Below are 15,844 nucleotides of genomic sequence, written 5' to 3' on the forward strand. Positions count from 1 at the left end.
ACAGAGTTGTGCACTCATTTTGTGGAGGCACATTCCCACTTCATAATTTAGTCAGTGAGCTTCTAAGATACGTAAGCCATGGTCTGTGTGATACTCTTGGGAAAGCAATATGTTTTGATGTTAATATTAGTCCGTATGTGAGTTCACCTACTCCATATTGTGTCCATGAGATGACAATGTGTTGTATCATTCTCTTCATTATGTGGTAGGAAGACGTGCCATGTGGTGACTTGGCTAGACTTCCCAAGGTTGAGGAGGATGTTAGTGACATGGAGCTAGAGCATCCTCCTCAAACCTCTTATGGTTATGCAGATGGCATAGTGACTCTAGCATCACCACGATTTGGAGCTACTTTGAAACCAAGCGTGGGAAAGGGAAAGCACGATGGTGCAAGGGCATGCCTATGAGTGGTGTGCATAGCACTTGAGTTCTATTGTAGCCTCTTCTTATCAATCATGTGGTGATATGGTGGCGAGGCAATTCGTTGGTGTGTGGATGGTGGGAGCATTGACCAATCTAGTGCTTATGATTGACCATCAAGTGTATGATATTTTGGATTTCCATTCTACTAGGAGCACTAATTTTGGGGAACCCACAATCGTCTCTCAACGGTTTGCTTGTTAGGCCTATATTGATGATGATGGGGGGAGATGTTTCTGTTGAGACGCAAGAAGGATAATGATTAATTAATAGATCCAATAAATGTTGATGATGTATTTAAAGTGATTGCTCCTAAGGGGAAGGACTACAGTTGAGATGCTCTATATGCTCGACAAGGACATTTCGGATGGCCATGGGATGTCTTTTTATGCTCATAGCACGGTGTTGGTCGCTACCACTTCCAACAAGTACAGAGTCGTGACATCTTCTTCGAGTACAATATATGGTTGGCGGAGATGCATACATGTTTTCTTATCTTGGCATTGTGATTAAGATTTAGCTTTATTGTATGCACTCTTGCAAAGGTCATTCCACTCCACAAGGGCAACTTGTTATGGAGGATCATGAGAGCATACTTGTTACTATTTGCAGGAGAGTAGATCCCAAGGAGTAGTTTTTTTATCATCGTATTTTTTTTTCATGTTTTGAGTGGATAGTTGTATTCATCATTTCATCATTGCCTTGAGGATCCACTTTATCCTTGTATTGGCCATTTCATAAGTTGAGCACACCATTGTATCAAGTATTTGCACACCATTGTATCAAGTATTTGAATTCTTTTTGTATTCACATTTTCATTGTATCCAATGCTTATCTTAGTTTCATTGTATTTACTATTCAGTTTTTTGAGTGGATTGTTGTATTCATCATTTCATTATTGCCTTGAGGATCCACTTTATCCTTGTATTGGCCACTTCATAAGTTGAGCACACCATTGTATCAAGTATTTGAATTCTTCTTGTATTCGCATTTTCATTGTGTCCTGTGCTTATTTAGTTTCATTGTATTTAGTATTCAGCTTTTTGAGTGGATTGTTGTATTTAGAACTATTATCATGGTATGCATGTGTCAGTTATTGCCAATTCACTATATGGTATGGTTTACGGTTTTTTCAATCTTGCATATTCGATTGGATGCTCATATATGAGATATGGTATTCCATCAATCTATTTAGTATTCGATCCAATGTATGATTCTTTTCATACACATTTGCATGCACACGTGAAATTGGGGCATTTGGCCTGCCTGCCTGCACAATTGGAGTCCAAACAACAAGAAAATTTACAATGTATGCAAGGAACATGAAACAACACACATGCAAATTTGGAGCACATTTTTCCTACATACACGTTTGCACATGCAAATAGGGGCATTGCTTTGCCCATTCCAAAAATCAATGTCGAAGGCTTAAAAAACACCTGCGAAATTTTAAATTTTGAAACCTAGACAAGTGCAAGTTGATCACCATTGCATATTTTTTCCACTTGCACATGCAAAATTGGGATATTCGGCCTTCCCACGCACATAATCGGTGTCTAAACCACATGAAAATTTGCAAGCACATGCAACCAACATGAAACAACACATGTGCAAAGTGTGGAACTATTCCAATACTTTATGGTATTGAAACAATGAACCAATTCATAATTGTACCATCTTGATTCAACCTCATTCTATAATGCACATGCATCCCCAATGGGATTCATGATTAGTCTAGCGTTTCATGAGAGCATTGTACTCCTCGTCCCCATGGCATGCTTCCATTTAGAAAAAGAAGTATGCTTTTGGCCATTAAACTTTTATTTTCATGCTATTGACTAGTTTTGGCAATTTCCTCCCCTCAAATATTCAAGAATTAATGTCCCATTATCATCGGAGTGTTTGATCTTATATAGGATGAGCCATAATCGATAATGATTTTGTTTGCTTTTGTCTAGCTTGACACTGTAGAGCAAGACTATGTCTTTTACAAATTCTCTCTTTTTTATGTAAGCCTTCATCCTCCTTTGGATTGCACTTTTTGATCAAAGTGCAATTTACCAATCTTTCTTGATTCATCCAATGTGTTTCTCTAATGATTCCTCTTGACCATTCATATGCTGCATTACCCTTAATCTTGGTACAAAAAATTCCACTAGTACTACTGCCTCTTGACCAAATTGAGATTTAGCGTCAATTTATCTAGAACCTCTTCGAAAAGGATTTCTTGATTCATTCAATAGACTTATCTGGTATCGTCGTGGGAAATACATCAAGGACTCCCCATCTATATTGTATTGCAATATCTCCATCATTTACAAATGAGAATGGGGCTTTTAAGCCTCTTGTCTCTTAGACTGAGCACTCTGTTGGACTTGTGTCACTCCCTCGCCTTCATGGATTGGGTGGAGTACTACTACTTGGTCCTTTATGCCAAGATACACTTGGTCTCCCTTCAGATGTAGAGCCTTGGCTCTCTTAGCCATCTTTCAATCCTCCCTCTTTGATGTCCTAAGCTTCAAATCCAATTTTTAACTGCTCAAGTTTTCCACTCTCTTTCCCATCTTGGATTTCGTCATCCTTAGCAATAACCTTCCAAGAGTTTTCTAATCCACTCTTCTCTTCTCTACTGATATCTTTTTATTAGGTACAAAGTGATGTCAGCTTTGAAGATGACGATCATAAGGAAGGAGACCTGAGGCCTTTCCTTGACCGTTGGGCTCCATGGTAGAGGTTCAAGAACGATCAAGGTTGAGGATGAGGCACGAGAGGCAATGAAAACATTGAGGGAGCACAAATGATTGCAGGTGCCAATAGCGTGTCTGTCTCTACTAGTAGACTATTGCAGAACCGAGATAATCACAACTCCCTTGAGCTTTGGACTTTGTTACAGAACTGAAGGGGTGATGGCACCACCAACTTTGCGTGCTCAATTGCACAACCACACATACTTGTGTAAGGTCTTAAGAATCCTTTAGCTTTGCACGGGGCATGATGAATGAGGCAAGGCTCTCACAAGCCTTTTGTTAATCCTTTGGAGCCTTCCAAGGCTCCTTGAGACTTGAACTTGTGCTTGGGGGTCGCATTGGTCAAGAGCTTAGAAAGTACTAAAATATGCTCCAACGGGAGCTTCAATTGAACAAATGGGACACCAAAAGATGAAGCTGGAGATACTTCGAGAGCCACACGCGAAGACACCAAAATAAGGAAACTTGAACCTTCTCTACAAACCTTCATGACCTTTTACTCTCTTCCTTTATACATAGGCTTACAATACACTCACAATCCCTTCTCATAACATTCAAAAACACTCAAAAGAACATGCCTTGCCTTCACTCAAAATACATCTCTATCACCATAGCTCCATTTCATGAGTTTTATAAGCTAAAACATCAATGCCTAGAGGGGAGTGCTTCAACACACACAATATGAATAAGCACTATTATGAGAGTAGTGTGTCAGAGTGTGGAGTTAGTTACTCCACCCTCCCATTCGATTGAGGAGGAGGGACATAGATACGAGATGGATATACTCCATCGGGAACCCAAGGGAACCACTTTGCCTAGCTAATCCTTCTAATACTCATTTCTGCCAACATGAATCATCCATTGAGAGTGAGTGTGCATGCATGCGCGCGCGCATGTGTGTGTGTGTGTGTGTGTGTGTGTGTGTGTGTGTGTGTGTGAGAGAGAGAGAGAGCACCATATTCAAACTTCGTCATTTGCATCTTCGAGAAGAAGTCCAAGTTCTCCAGTTTTGGCATTCGAGTTCAAATAACACTTTGGCGTCATAATCAAGCCTTTGTCGATTAGGAGCATTGTTCCAATTTAAATCAGCCCCTTTTTAAAATCTCTCTCTCTCTCTCTCTCTCTCTCTCTCTCTCTCTTCTGCAACCATCAAGTTGCACAACAATCAACGATTCCACATGTTCTGCCTGCTTTTTGTACAACAGGGCATAATTAACATTAGCTTGTCACATTGGCATCACAGCGTACAAACTAAATAAAATCCATCCATGCCTAGAAATTCACCTCCAAGTCCATCATGACAGCTATTCTAGCGAAGAAAAACCATCACATATGGTATCGTGGAAGCTTTAGCCAAATGATAGGTATCATGGAATCTCTAGCCAGATGATAGAGAGGGATACAGCTCCAACCCCCTCGGCTCTTTCTTGATGTTGCTAATAATAGGGATCCACCATTGTTGGCGCCCTCGAGTCCAATTAATGCATAGACTATTGAAGGATAGATACTTCCCCAAATCTAACAAAACTTTCAATATGTAGGGTATTTAGATACAACAATGGAAGGAGTCAGGACAGACCAAAAGCACGTAATAAAGTTGTCCCCCTGTTTGTATAGGACATTATAGATATGAAAAAGACTCTTTTTATTCAAACGTTAAGTCTTCAATGAAGATTTGAGCGCATAAAATTGAATACATATCTACCTTACAAAAGCAGTACAAGATTCTTCACTTCACATTACCTGACAAGCAGCAAAACTTCTAACCCCATCAGATAAAACAAAAACAAAAAACAAACACCAGCACTCCACTACCCAAACGTTAATAGTTCATCGAGAACATAACCCAGTGTAAGCCATATCAGAGAAACCAAAGACATTGTAGAAAAGCACATTAAAGAACCACCTGCAACATTGCCAATCCACTTCTGCAGCGAGGCAAAGTATCGAGTCTTCAAGGTGATCTTTCTTGGTCGTTCAACCCAATTGAGATTTCCCAAATACAGGCAGGACTCACAGCCAGTCCAAGGCACTCATGCCCTCATCTCCCAACAATCCCATCCTATGGGATGTGGTATCCATTTTGAGTTCCTGGATCACCCATTCAGGCAACTGGCGTATCTTGCAAGTTGAGATTACTCATTTGAGTGCATATTACAGTCTCAACTGACTCAAAACCTGCCGAGTTGCTGCTTCTCCATTTGATTCATTTTCAGAGTGTTCAAATGAACGCGGTGGAGTGGAGCAGACAGGGACCATTTGCCGCACTCTTACTGGTGGAGCGAGGGATGTTGCACCTTGAAAAGGCCCTTCAAATTTATGATCTTCACATTCAGATGGATGTGGCGGAGAAGAGCAGACTGGGACCATTTGCCGTACTCTTACTAATGGAGCCAGGGAAGTTGCAGCTCGAAACGGTGCTGAAACTGGTTGAACACTCTGCTCCCCTTCCACATTCGACCACTGATTAGGATGCGGCCAAAGCATCGGACTGTAAGATGTCTGCACTAACGGGAGGCCTGCACCTATGGGATTGAAGTCATTATTTTCCATTCTTATAATGACTCTGGAAGTGTCCCCTGGAAACCACTCTTCCTCATCCCTCTGGTGTTTTTCCATTGCAAAAAGAGTAGTATGCCTTTCTATTCCAGGCTCTACAGACAATGTGCGGACCGGCATTGGAATTGGCCTCAAAGTGTTGCCACGTTGTGAACCAATTCTAATTGCAGTATTCAACTCCCTAGTGAATGAAGAGGCATCAGTGACTACCCCTGCTGAAAGATGCTGACCATGAGGAATTATGGGATGATATGAAGATCCACTCTTAATCAAGAAATTCCCATGCTGATGACCAGAAACAGGTATTTGTCCTGAACTAGTATCAATCTTTGAATCCATAGAAGTCCAGGCCAACGAATTATAAGGTGCTTGCATAGCAGTACAAGCCTGAGCAGAAGATTCTGAGAATGGAGTTATCTTGATTCTTGCATTTGTAGGCTTTGCAAATATTGACTGAGATTGTGCACTGGAATTATGATGCATTGGTTGTGCTGTTTGCGTCTTGAAACACTTGGCATCTTTGGCTGCATTTGTAAGAGCGTGAGCAATGCTTATCTGCTCCTGCTCTTCATTTGTACCTGACTCTAATGGCTGAGAAGAACTGCCACTGTGAACAGAAACTGCAAAGCAAAACCAGAAAAAAAAAGGTATCTAGATTACAAACTTATGGCTCATAGTCCTCATATTGTGTGCATTTATACGAAAACGAGCCATGATATTTTTTCTTCCTCTTCGTTCGTACCTGATTCTGACAACTGAGATGAGCTGCCACTCTTGGCCGCAACTGCCATGAAAAAAACACAGAAACCAAGGACCCCCAGTAAGCTAAATTCAAGCAATGGTAAAGTGCATGGATTCTAGCAGACCATACTTATCATCCTTGGTACATGTATATCAAGAAAAAGCCCATAAGAGTGGAAACGCAGATCCATATGAATATATTTTGCAAGGCTGCACTAGAAAACTTGAAAAAACCGAATTTGCCATCAACCCAAGTACATTTTCATGAAGGCAGGGGTGCGCATTCACCCTTTAACATTGTTGAAAACAAGAGATTGCATCAGTGATCAAAACAAGAAGAACGAGAATGAAAGAAACGACCATGCAAAACAAAGACAAAACTCTGACTAAAAAGATAATAACAAGCATGTTCTATGCTTATAACATCATCAGTATTCCCTGCCACAAGATTTCAAGTGATACTAAAATTGAGGCACATCCGGTGCTGACGGAACTGGTAAGCAGGGGAAAGGAAAAGGGCACATGCTTTTTCTCCGTTTTTTGTGGGTGAGAAACGAGGTAAAAAAGGGCATACATTATGAGTAGACCTTTGCAGTCACTTCAAGAATGACCACGATTCGCTGTGTTGCTGCTATGGTTGAACATTTTGGTTGGCATGTGCCTCAGTCAGACATAAAAACGGCCTTTCTTAATGGGGACTTGCAGCTTGCTAGAAGAGGTGTATGTCAATCAGCCCATTGACTTTGTGATGCGTGGTAAGGAGAATAAAGTAATTGAGAAATCCGTGTATGGATTAAAAGAGGTGGCAACAGAAAGCAGACTTTAAAGCTGAAGTATAGTCTATATTTGAGATGTCAGACTTGGGATTGCTGCACTATAATTTGGGTATTCAGTTTATGAAGACTGATATGGGCATAGTGTCGACACAGTCAAATATATTCACAAACTGCGAGAGAAGTTAAGATTTCAGGATTGAAGCCTATGTCCAGCCCTAAGGCTTAAATTGGATATTCATGATGGCAGTGAACCTGTTGATGCCACTATTTACAGTCAAGCAGTAGGATGCCTCATATATTTGTGCAATACGAGACCTGATATTCAGTTTGTGTCACGACTCACAGTTGAGCAGATATGTGCATAGCCCAAGGACACAATATTGGAAAGTGGTTAAGCTTGTATTCCATTATTTGCGGGACACATAGGCATATGCATTGTTATTTCCCAAGGGGGGTGACTTGCAGCTACCATCTTTCAGTAATTCACATTGGGCTGGATATTTTGATACCCTGCACTAGTAGCAATTGTTTCTGTTATGTCCATGATTGGACTAACTAGGGTATAGTCTTATCAGAGCCTAGGCCTGACCAACCTTGGATCTAAGAATAATTATAAGGTTAGACGTGGTCTAACTCAGGGTTAGGAATAACCTAGGGTTAATACCATACCTAGCAAAGGTGAGGTCTAGATCTTGTGGATAGAGCTAGCCCGCTAAAGGCAAGGCATGGCTGAGTTATACTTGGCAAAGGGTGGCCACAAAGTAAAGTAAAGTTACTTTACGCATGCATGCTAAAGTACAGGCTCACAGCTGAAGATAGCTGCGGCCTGGTCTATAAGTATAGGCCAGGGGCTCATTATCAGGGGTTCAAGGAGTTGCTGGCCTCGAAGCAGGAGCTAGAGGAAAGGGCATGTGATGTGGGACGCATGTCTGGGCTTTGAGGCTAGCTGGTTCTTTTGCAGTGGTCTAGACCTCTAGCTCGGGGGTGACTCAACGTACTAAGCCTAGGGCTGGGAGGTGAGCTGCTAGCTCCAACCCTTATGGGTTGTTTGTGGGAGCATCCTATGGTTTGATTGGACTCTGGCTTGAAGTTGTACCTTACCATGGTCTAGGGCTTACCAGACTTGGTTAGGGGCTGTTTCATTTTCTTTCTTGGAAACTCATGCATTTCTTTCGAGTAAGAAACAGCCTACGATGGCTACCTCATCATGTGAACTTGAGTACAGGGCAGCTTTCACTAGGACGGTGGAATGTGTATGGCTTAGGAGATTGCTTGCGGATTTTCATGTTAAGTTGGAGACTGTAGGCCATCTTCTCCCAGTTCTAGTGATGCCCTATGGGCCCTGGTATGTGCCTTGTAGGCATAGGTATAGGCACTTTATTTTGTGCCTTTTATGCCACATAGGACACTTAGTCCTATGTGACACCTAGGACACTTAGTCCTAGGGTCTAGGTACAAGTGCTATGTACTTCTCTTTTCTATTACACTAGTTGACGTGACGGCTGCTATCTTCAATTCTTTGTACCTTGCACTCTCTCTCTCTCTCGTTAATCGATCCTACAGTGGTATCAGAGCGAGGACCTGCTCCATGACCCCGGACCTTCATTGCTTTCTGCCACCCCTTTCCGTACAGTCCGTACGACTGTACGGACGTCCGTCCGTACCTACGCCGTACATCTTGCCTGCGTTCTGTACAACAACCGTAGCATTCCGTACCTGAGCCATCGTACCAACATTTCGTACTTGAGCCACCGTACGTGCATCCTACCTGTGCCGCCGTACAACCGTACAACTCCGTACCTACGCCGTCGTACAACCGTACAAAAGGCTCCGTACTGCGTTCCGTACACCGTACAGCTTAGTACATGCTTCCATACACTCATACACCTTGCATCCGTACATTGTACCAGTTCCGTACCTGCTCACGGTTGTACGTACACAGTACATTGGACATGCTCCGTACATCCGTACAATTGTACGTGTTTCAGGATCTCCGTACAGGTTTTGCACGTGCGAAGTAATATTCAGAACATTCTCAAAATTTGGGGCTTTTGAGGGCTTTTGCTGTCCTTACCTTCCTTTTACTGTTTGAAATCTTCTCAAGCCATTTCAACAGTTTGAAACGCCTACCTCTTGAGGTCTATACTTTGGGACAATTGCACTTTTGAAGTCAATTTGTGGACAGCAAGTCCTAATTCTGCAGTTGAAAGCCCTGACGCTGTCTTTTGGGATTTGGTCTGCAATTTCTTATTTGATTGCAGTACATTTGGGTCAGATTGCAGGACATTGAGTCACATTTGCAAGACATTGAGTCACATTTGCAGGACATTGAGTCAGATTACAATACATTGGGTCACATTTGCAAAAATCTCAGCAAAATTTGGGGCTTTTCTGCATTTGCCCTCTTTTGGCCTATTTGCCCTCATTAAATTGGGGCTTTTGCCAGATTTGCTGTTTTTGCAATGAACATTGCCGGACACAATCACATTTGGGTCAAATCTGCATTTGCCCTTTGATTTGGGTTGGAAATTTGCAGATATTTGCTGTCATTTTTGGACAGCCAGCTCTTTGCAGTGTTAGCCTTGAGGCTTTTGGGTTTTCAGGTCTTTTTCAGGGTATCACATTTGCAATGGCTGGGAACAATCAAGATCTATTTGGCATTCTTCGTGAAGATGATAAGTTGGATGGCACCAACTATCCGATGTAATCTTATCTCATGAAACATATTCTTGTTGCAAAGCATTTGTGGAATATTGTTTCTGGGGTTGATCTGAGGCCATTCAATGCCACAGTGGTTGCCTCTACTGCTGGTCCCTCTGCAGGGGGTACTCCTCCTGATGCCTTATCTTCTAGCACTCCTATTGCTGCTCCCCCAACTCAAGAACAATCAAGATGGGATGCAAGAGATGCAAATGCACATTCCTGTATTGCTTTATCATGCAAGAGAATCATTATTCCACACATCCGGTCTTGCAGGACAGCAAAGGATGCTTGGGACAAATTGGGCTTCTCTTTATCAGATTCGCAATGAGGAACGTGTTGCATTTTTAAGAAGACAGTCGTAGGAAGTCAGTATGAATGAAGGTGATTCCATGGATGCATACCTGACAAAGGTCAAGGACCTCATGGAACAACTTGCCAATATTGATGAGGTGGTGCCAAATTCTCAGCTTGTCAGTACCACATTGAATGGACTGCCAGATACATATCAAGGGTTTGCTACAACCCTTCGGTTAGTGACCATGGGTAATCCATACCACTACTCTTTTGATCAGCTAGTTACTTTGCTTTTGCAGGAAGAGCAAAGTCGTGCTAATAGACAAGCCATTATTCCTGATCATGCATTTGCTTCACAGCAGACAGGAAGAGGCAAAGCTTCCAAGCCTATGGGGAAGCCTAAGTGTGCACATAGCAGTGGCAATTCTTCCAATGCATCTAAAAATACAGCATATAAGTCAAAGAAGAAAAGATGTAACTATTGTCGCAAGCCTGGACATGACATTTCAAAATGCAGAAAGCGCATTGCTTCGGAGAAAAAGAAAGCCGGATTGACAGTTAATGCCTCACATGTAATTGAATCCCACGAGCCAGCAGATGCTTCACATGCACATGCTCTCCAGGATGATTGGGCATGGGCTGTCCATTGTTCATTTGATCCCTCCAAAGTTGATGCACTCTTTACTCCTAATAATGCTCAGTCTTGGTATTTTGATAGTGGTGCTTCCAAGCACGTCACATCTTGCAGACAGTTGTTTCATTCTTTAGCTGATGCACCTCGAGGGGGGACTGTCACATGTGCTAATAATGCTTCCTATGCTATAAAAGGAATTGGAGATGTGCAGCTCACATCCATTTCAAGCCATCCTGTCACTTTAACAAATGTTCTCTTTGTGCCTGGAATTGAAGTCAACTTCGTGATGACAATGCCATAGTTCTCACTGGCACTTTGAAAAAGGGGCTTTATCACCTTGATGATCACTCAGCTGCACTCTCTATTGAAGCATTTGCTATTTCAGATTCACAGCTTGCTGAAACTCATCTTTGGCATGAGAGAATGGGTTATCTCAATTATAGAGCTCTTGCAAAGCTACACTCACAGCAGATGGCAAATGATGTACCTCAAACTCACACAGTTTCCAAACATGTGTGTGAGGGTTGTCTTTTGGGTAAGATGCATCGGTTTCCTTTTCAAAAGAATTGTCCAAAACTCTCACAAAGGAAATTGCAGCTAGTGCACAGTGATGTCTGTGGCCCAATGAGGACAAATGCCATTGGGGGGTACAAATATTTCATGACTCTCATTGATGATTTCACAAGATATTGCTCGGTATATCCCTTAAAAGCCAAATCTGAAGTGTTCTCATGCTTTCAGAGGTGGCTGAATATGGTTGAGAATGAATCAGGATGCAAGCTTGTCACCCTCAACACAGATAGGGGGGGAGAGTATATATATACATACCTTTGTAAGACTAGAATAAGTCCAATCATACAGATAGGGGGGGAGAGTATATGTCAAAGGAGTTTGATGCATTTTTGTCTTCACGGGGCATTGTTCACTCATGCACTACTCCTTACACTCAGCATAATCTTGTTCCTGAAAGGAAAAACAGGTCTACTATGGAGATGCCCAGATGCATGCTTAAGGCCAAGTCTTTGCCCAATAAATTTTGACTTGATGCAGTGATGTGTGCCAACTATGTGCTGAATAGATCACCTACAAGGGCATTGAAGGCTGTTACACCTTATGAAGCATGGAAAGGCAGGAAGCCTTCACTTTCACATATGAGAGTTTTTGGGTCTCTTGCATATGTTCATGTACCATCTCAGCTGAGACATAAGCTTGATGACAAGGCAATCAAATGCATATTTATTGGTTACACTCAGGAGAGCAGAGGGTATAGGTTATACCAACCAAATACTGGGAAGATTATTGCCAGTAGAGATGTAATCTTTGCTGAACATTCAGCTTCTCCTCTTGTGGACTGCAAAGCTAAGCCAGAAGTTGATATGTTTGATGCCTTTGACTCTTCGTTACCTCTGCCTTCCTCAGAAGGGGACTTTGACCAGCAACATGAGCCTCCTGCAGGCCCTCCAACAAGCAATGATCAGCCAGTACCCCATGCTGATTTGCAGTTTTCTCTTCCAGCACAAAATCACAAAATGATCCCACTATTCATGATGCAGTGATTGAAGAAAGAGTTGTCAATAGACAGCAAAGGCAAGTTCCCAGATGGCTTCTTGATACATTGAGGGACAGCAAACAAGATCAGCCTTTTGCTGCCCGGACAAGGTCAGGGAATAGACAGATGCATGGTCACTTTCTTGAGTTTGCACTCCTTGCTACAGCTTGCAATGAAGAGCCTTTGTGCCATAAAGATGCTTTTGACAGCAAAGAGTGGATGGATGCAATGAGAGCTGAGTTACAATCCATTGCCAAAAATGACACATGGGAATTAGTAGATCTCCCTCCCGGCAAGCATGCCATTGGTACCCGGTGGGTCTACAAATTAAAAAGGAAACCTGATGGCAGTATAGATCGACACAAAGCCCGTCTTGTTGCAAAAGGGTATGCCCAACAACAAGGCATTGACTTTGAGGAGACATTTGCTCCCACATCCAGGATTACTACCATTAGATGTGTCATTGCCATTGCAGCCCATCATCATTGGCAAGTGCACCAACTTGACATCAAGACTGCTTTTCTTCATGGGGATCTGCAGGAAGAAGTCTATGTCACACAACCTCTTGGCTTTGAGGTTGTTAATTCTGAAAACAAGGTATGCCGGCTTAGAAAAGCCCTTTATGGTTTGAAGCAGGCACCCAGGGCATGGTATGCTAAAATTCATGCACACTTACTATCTCTTGGTTTTCAGAATAGTCCCACAGAACCCACTCTTTATGTCCGTGGGAGTGGATCTGATTTTTTAGTGCTGATTTTATATGTGGATGATATGCTCATCACGGGCCCAGATACTCAGCATATTGCAGCTTTCAAGGCTGATTTGCAGCAGTTTTTGAAATGTCAGACATGGGACAGATCCACTATTATTTGGGTATTCAGTTTGCTCATGTTGAGGGGGGTATCATGATGTCACAGTCCAAGCATATTGGTCAGCTCCTTGATCGTTTTCAATTCGAGGATTGCAAGCCAATCTCTACTCCAGTGGACCCTGGCTTCAAATTCTCAGCTCATGATGGGAGCCCACCATGTGATATCACTCTTTACCCATTTATTTATGTCACACCAACCTGACTTACAGTATGCAGTATCTCAGCTCAGCAGATTCATGCACATGCCCAGCTCACAGCATTGGTAGACAGTGAAGAGAGTTTTTAGAAATCTCAAAGGCACTCAGAATTTAGCCCTCTTCTATGGTGATCAGGGCTCACTTACCATGCATGCTTACACGGATAGTGACTGGGCAAGATGTTCCGACACTAGAGTGTCACATACTGGCAATTGTTTTTTGCTTGGCAATTCATGTATCTCTTGGCTTAGCAAGAAGCAACCAATAGTTGCCACATCTAGTTGTGAGGCTAAGTACAGGGCAGCTTTCACTGCTACAGTAGAGTGTGTTTGGCTTCGACAATTACTTACAGATCTTGGTATTCGCCAAACATCCTCCACTATGGTCTACACTGACAACCAGAGTGCCTTGGCCATTGCACGTAACCCAGTGTTTCATGCACGTACCAAGCACATTGAAGTTTATTATCATTATATTCGAGAGTGGTTGTCAGCAGGAGACATAGAGTTGTCCTATCTTCCCACAGAGGACAACATAGCATATCTGTTTACAAAGGCACTTCCTCGTCCCAAGTTCGAAGTCTTCCGCTAGGCTTTACACTTGGATCCCTTTGTTACGTGATCTGACATACCTTGTACATTCATACGTGGCTATATCCTTTTGGATGAACATGTGCCACCATGATCAGAAAATACCCGGTATTCTAAGACGTTTCCAAAATACTTCAGCCCATACCATGGAGGGGGGTTTGTAGGCCATCTTCTCCCAGTTCTAGTGATGCCCTATGGGCCCTGGTATGTGCCTTGTAGGCATAGGTATAGGCACTTAGTTTATTTTGTGCCTTTTATGCCACATAGGACACTTAGTCCTATGTGACACCTAGGACACTTAGTCCTAGGGTCTAGGTACAAGTACTATGTACTTCTCTTTTCTATTACACTAGTTGACGTGACGGCTGCCATCTTCAATTCTTTGTACCTTGCACTCTCTCTCTCTCTCTCTCTCTCGTTAATCGATCCTACAGAGACATGGATTCCAATCACAGACAATCAGTGCTATTGCGATAGCATGTTTCATTCCTGCATGAAACACATTGAAACAAATTACCATAATGTTAGAGAGACATTTCATGCAAGGGAAATCAGCTTGGTCTAGTGTTGGAATGGTCACCTCCCCATCTGTAAGCCCCCAAATGAGGAGAGCGTGGGGGAGGGAGACCTAGGGCAGAAGATGCCCAGAGAAGAGAAAGGGAGGGGGACTGCCACATGGGCAGCACCTCACACAAAGCAAGAAGGGTACGTGGCAAGTCGTGGAGCAACTGATGTACAGGGCAGACACGTGGACATCAGGGACCTGCAGAAGCCTGATTGCGCAGGGATTTCCAGCAAGGACAGACGGCGCAGCAGTACAGAAGGGTACGGTATGCGTACGTGGCTGTACGGGGCTGGTGAGGGCCTGGCAGGAGGCAAGGATGCTGCAGCAGGAAGGCGCCTGCATGAAGAAAGATAAGGGGCAGATGGCAGAGGCTATGGGCAGGAGTACAGCCTGCAATAGGGTCTCCAGCAGCAGCAAAGGGCAGCCTAGCAGCAGCCCAAAAGGGCCTGGCTAGGGCCCTTATATAGGGCTGGGCCCTTGCCTTAATTGGAGGGCCAAAGGCCCTAGAAGTTTGGGCCAAAGGGCCCCGGTTTTAGAGCCCTTAAAGGGCTGGACCAGCAGCAGACTGGTCGGCCAGTATGAGGCAGGCTGGTCGGTTTTTATGACAGGCCCCTGGGCCTATAAAAGGAGGGCCTCCAGCCCTCATTCATCATCCAACAGTTCAGCAAAAGCAGGAGCAGACAGGAGCAGCCAGGAGCCACTCCCTTGGGCCTCACACTGGGGGTGAAGGAGAGTTGAAGGTGAGCTGCAGACTGAGTTCCTAGAGGCTGGACCTTGGCTGTCTTCTAGGGCAGCAAGGTGTTGTGATCACATTCTCTGAAGCAGCCCTCTGACAGCAGACAGGAGCAGCAAGAAGGCAAGCCTTGGGCCTATACACAGGAGGTGAAGGTGACCCTGAAGGAGCTGCACACTGAGCTTGAGTGGCAGCCCACCTAGGCTGGTTTCCAGACAGCAAGGTGGAGAGGATCGTTCTGGACGGAAAGTCTATAGACGCTCGAGGTGGAGAGAAGGACCTTGTCGTTAGATCAGAGGACCACACCATTGGTGGGACTCTGAATCTATCTATTTTGTATTGTGTCCATAGTTTTGGACGGAAATATATATTTTGGTGGTTTCTCTATCTGGCTGGTTCATTGTCTATTGATGAGTTTGGACATCTATATTATGCACATTAAGTTAAGAAGTTTGTGATTCCACA

At 43.4% G+C, this 15,844-nt stretch overlaps 1 protein-coding gene across 3 annotated transcripts in view; it reads right to left on the bottom strand.

The window, feature by feature from the left end:
• Positions 1 to 4,788: 4,788 nt before the first annotated feature.
• The window catches only part of LOC147896073 (uncharacterized), a 38,379-nt gene continuing 27,323 nt past the window's right edge, over positions 4,789 to 15,844 (bottom strand). For all 3 annotated transcript variants that reach the window (XM_087382970.1, XM_087382971.1, XM_087382969.1), the window contains 2 exons: positions 6,469 to 6,510; positions 4,789 to 6,346 (listed from right to left, as the gene is read on the bottom strand). In XM_087382970.1, coding sequence (XP_087239096.1) covers positions 5,322 to 6,346; positions 6,469 to 6,510 — 1,067 coding nt within the window. In that variant the 3' untranslated portion in view covers positions 4,789 to 5,321. The remainder of the gene's footprint in view (positions 6,347 to 6,468; positions 6,511 to 15,844) is intronic.

Source organism: Dipteris shenzhenensis, chromosome 12, assembly GCF_047967505.1.
Source record: "Dipteris shenzhenensis isolate YYH24624 ecotype China chromosome 12, Dip_SZ_1.0, whole genome shotgun sequence".
Taxonomy (NCBI): Eukaryota; Viridiplantae; Streptophyta; class Polypodiopsida; order Gleicheniales; family Dipteridaceae; genus Dipteris; species Dipteris shenzhenensis.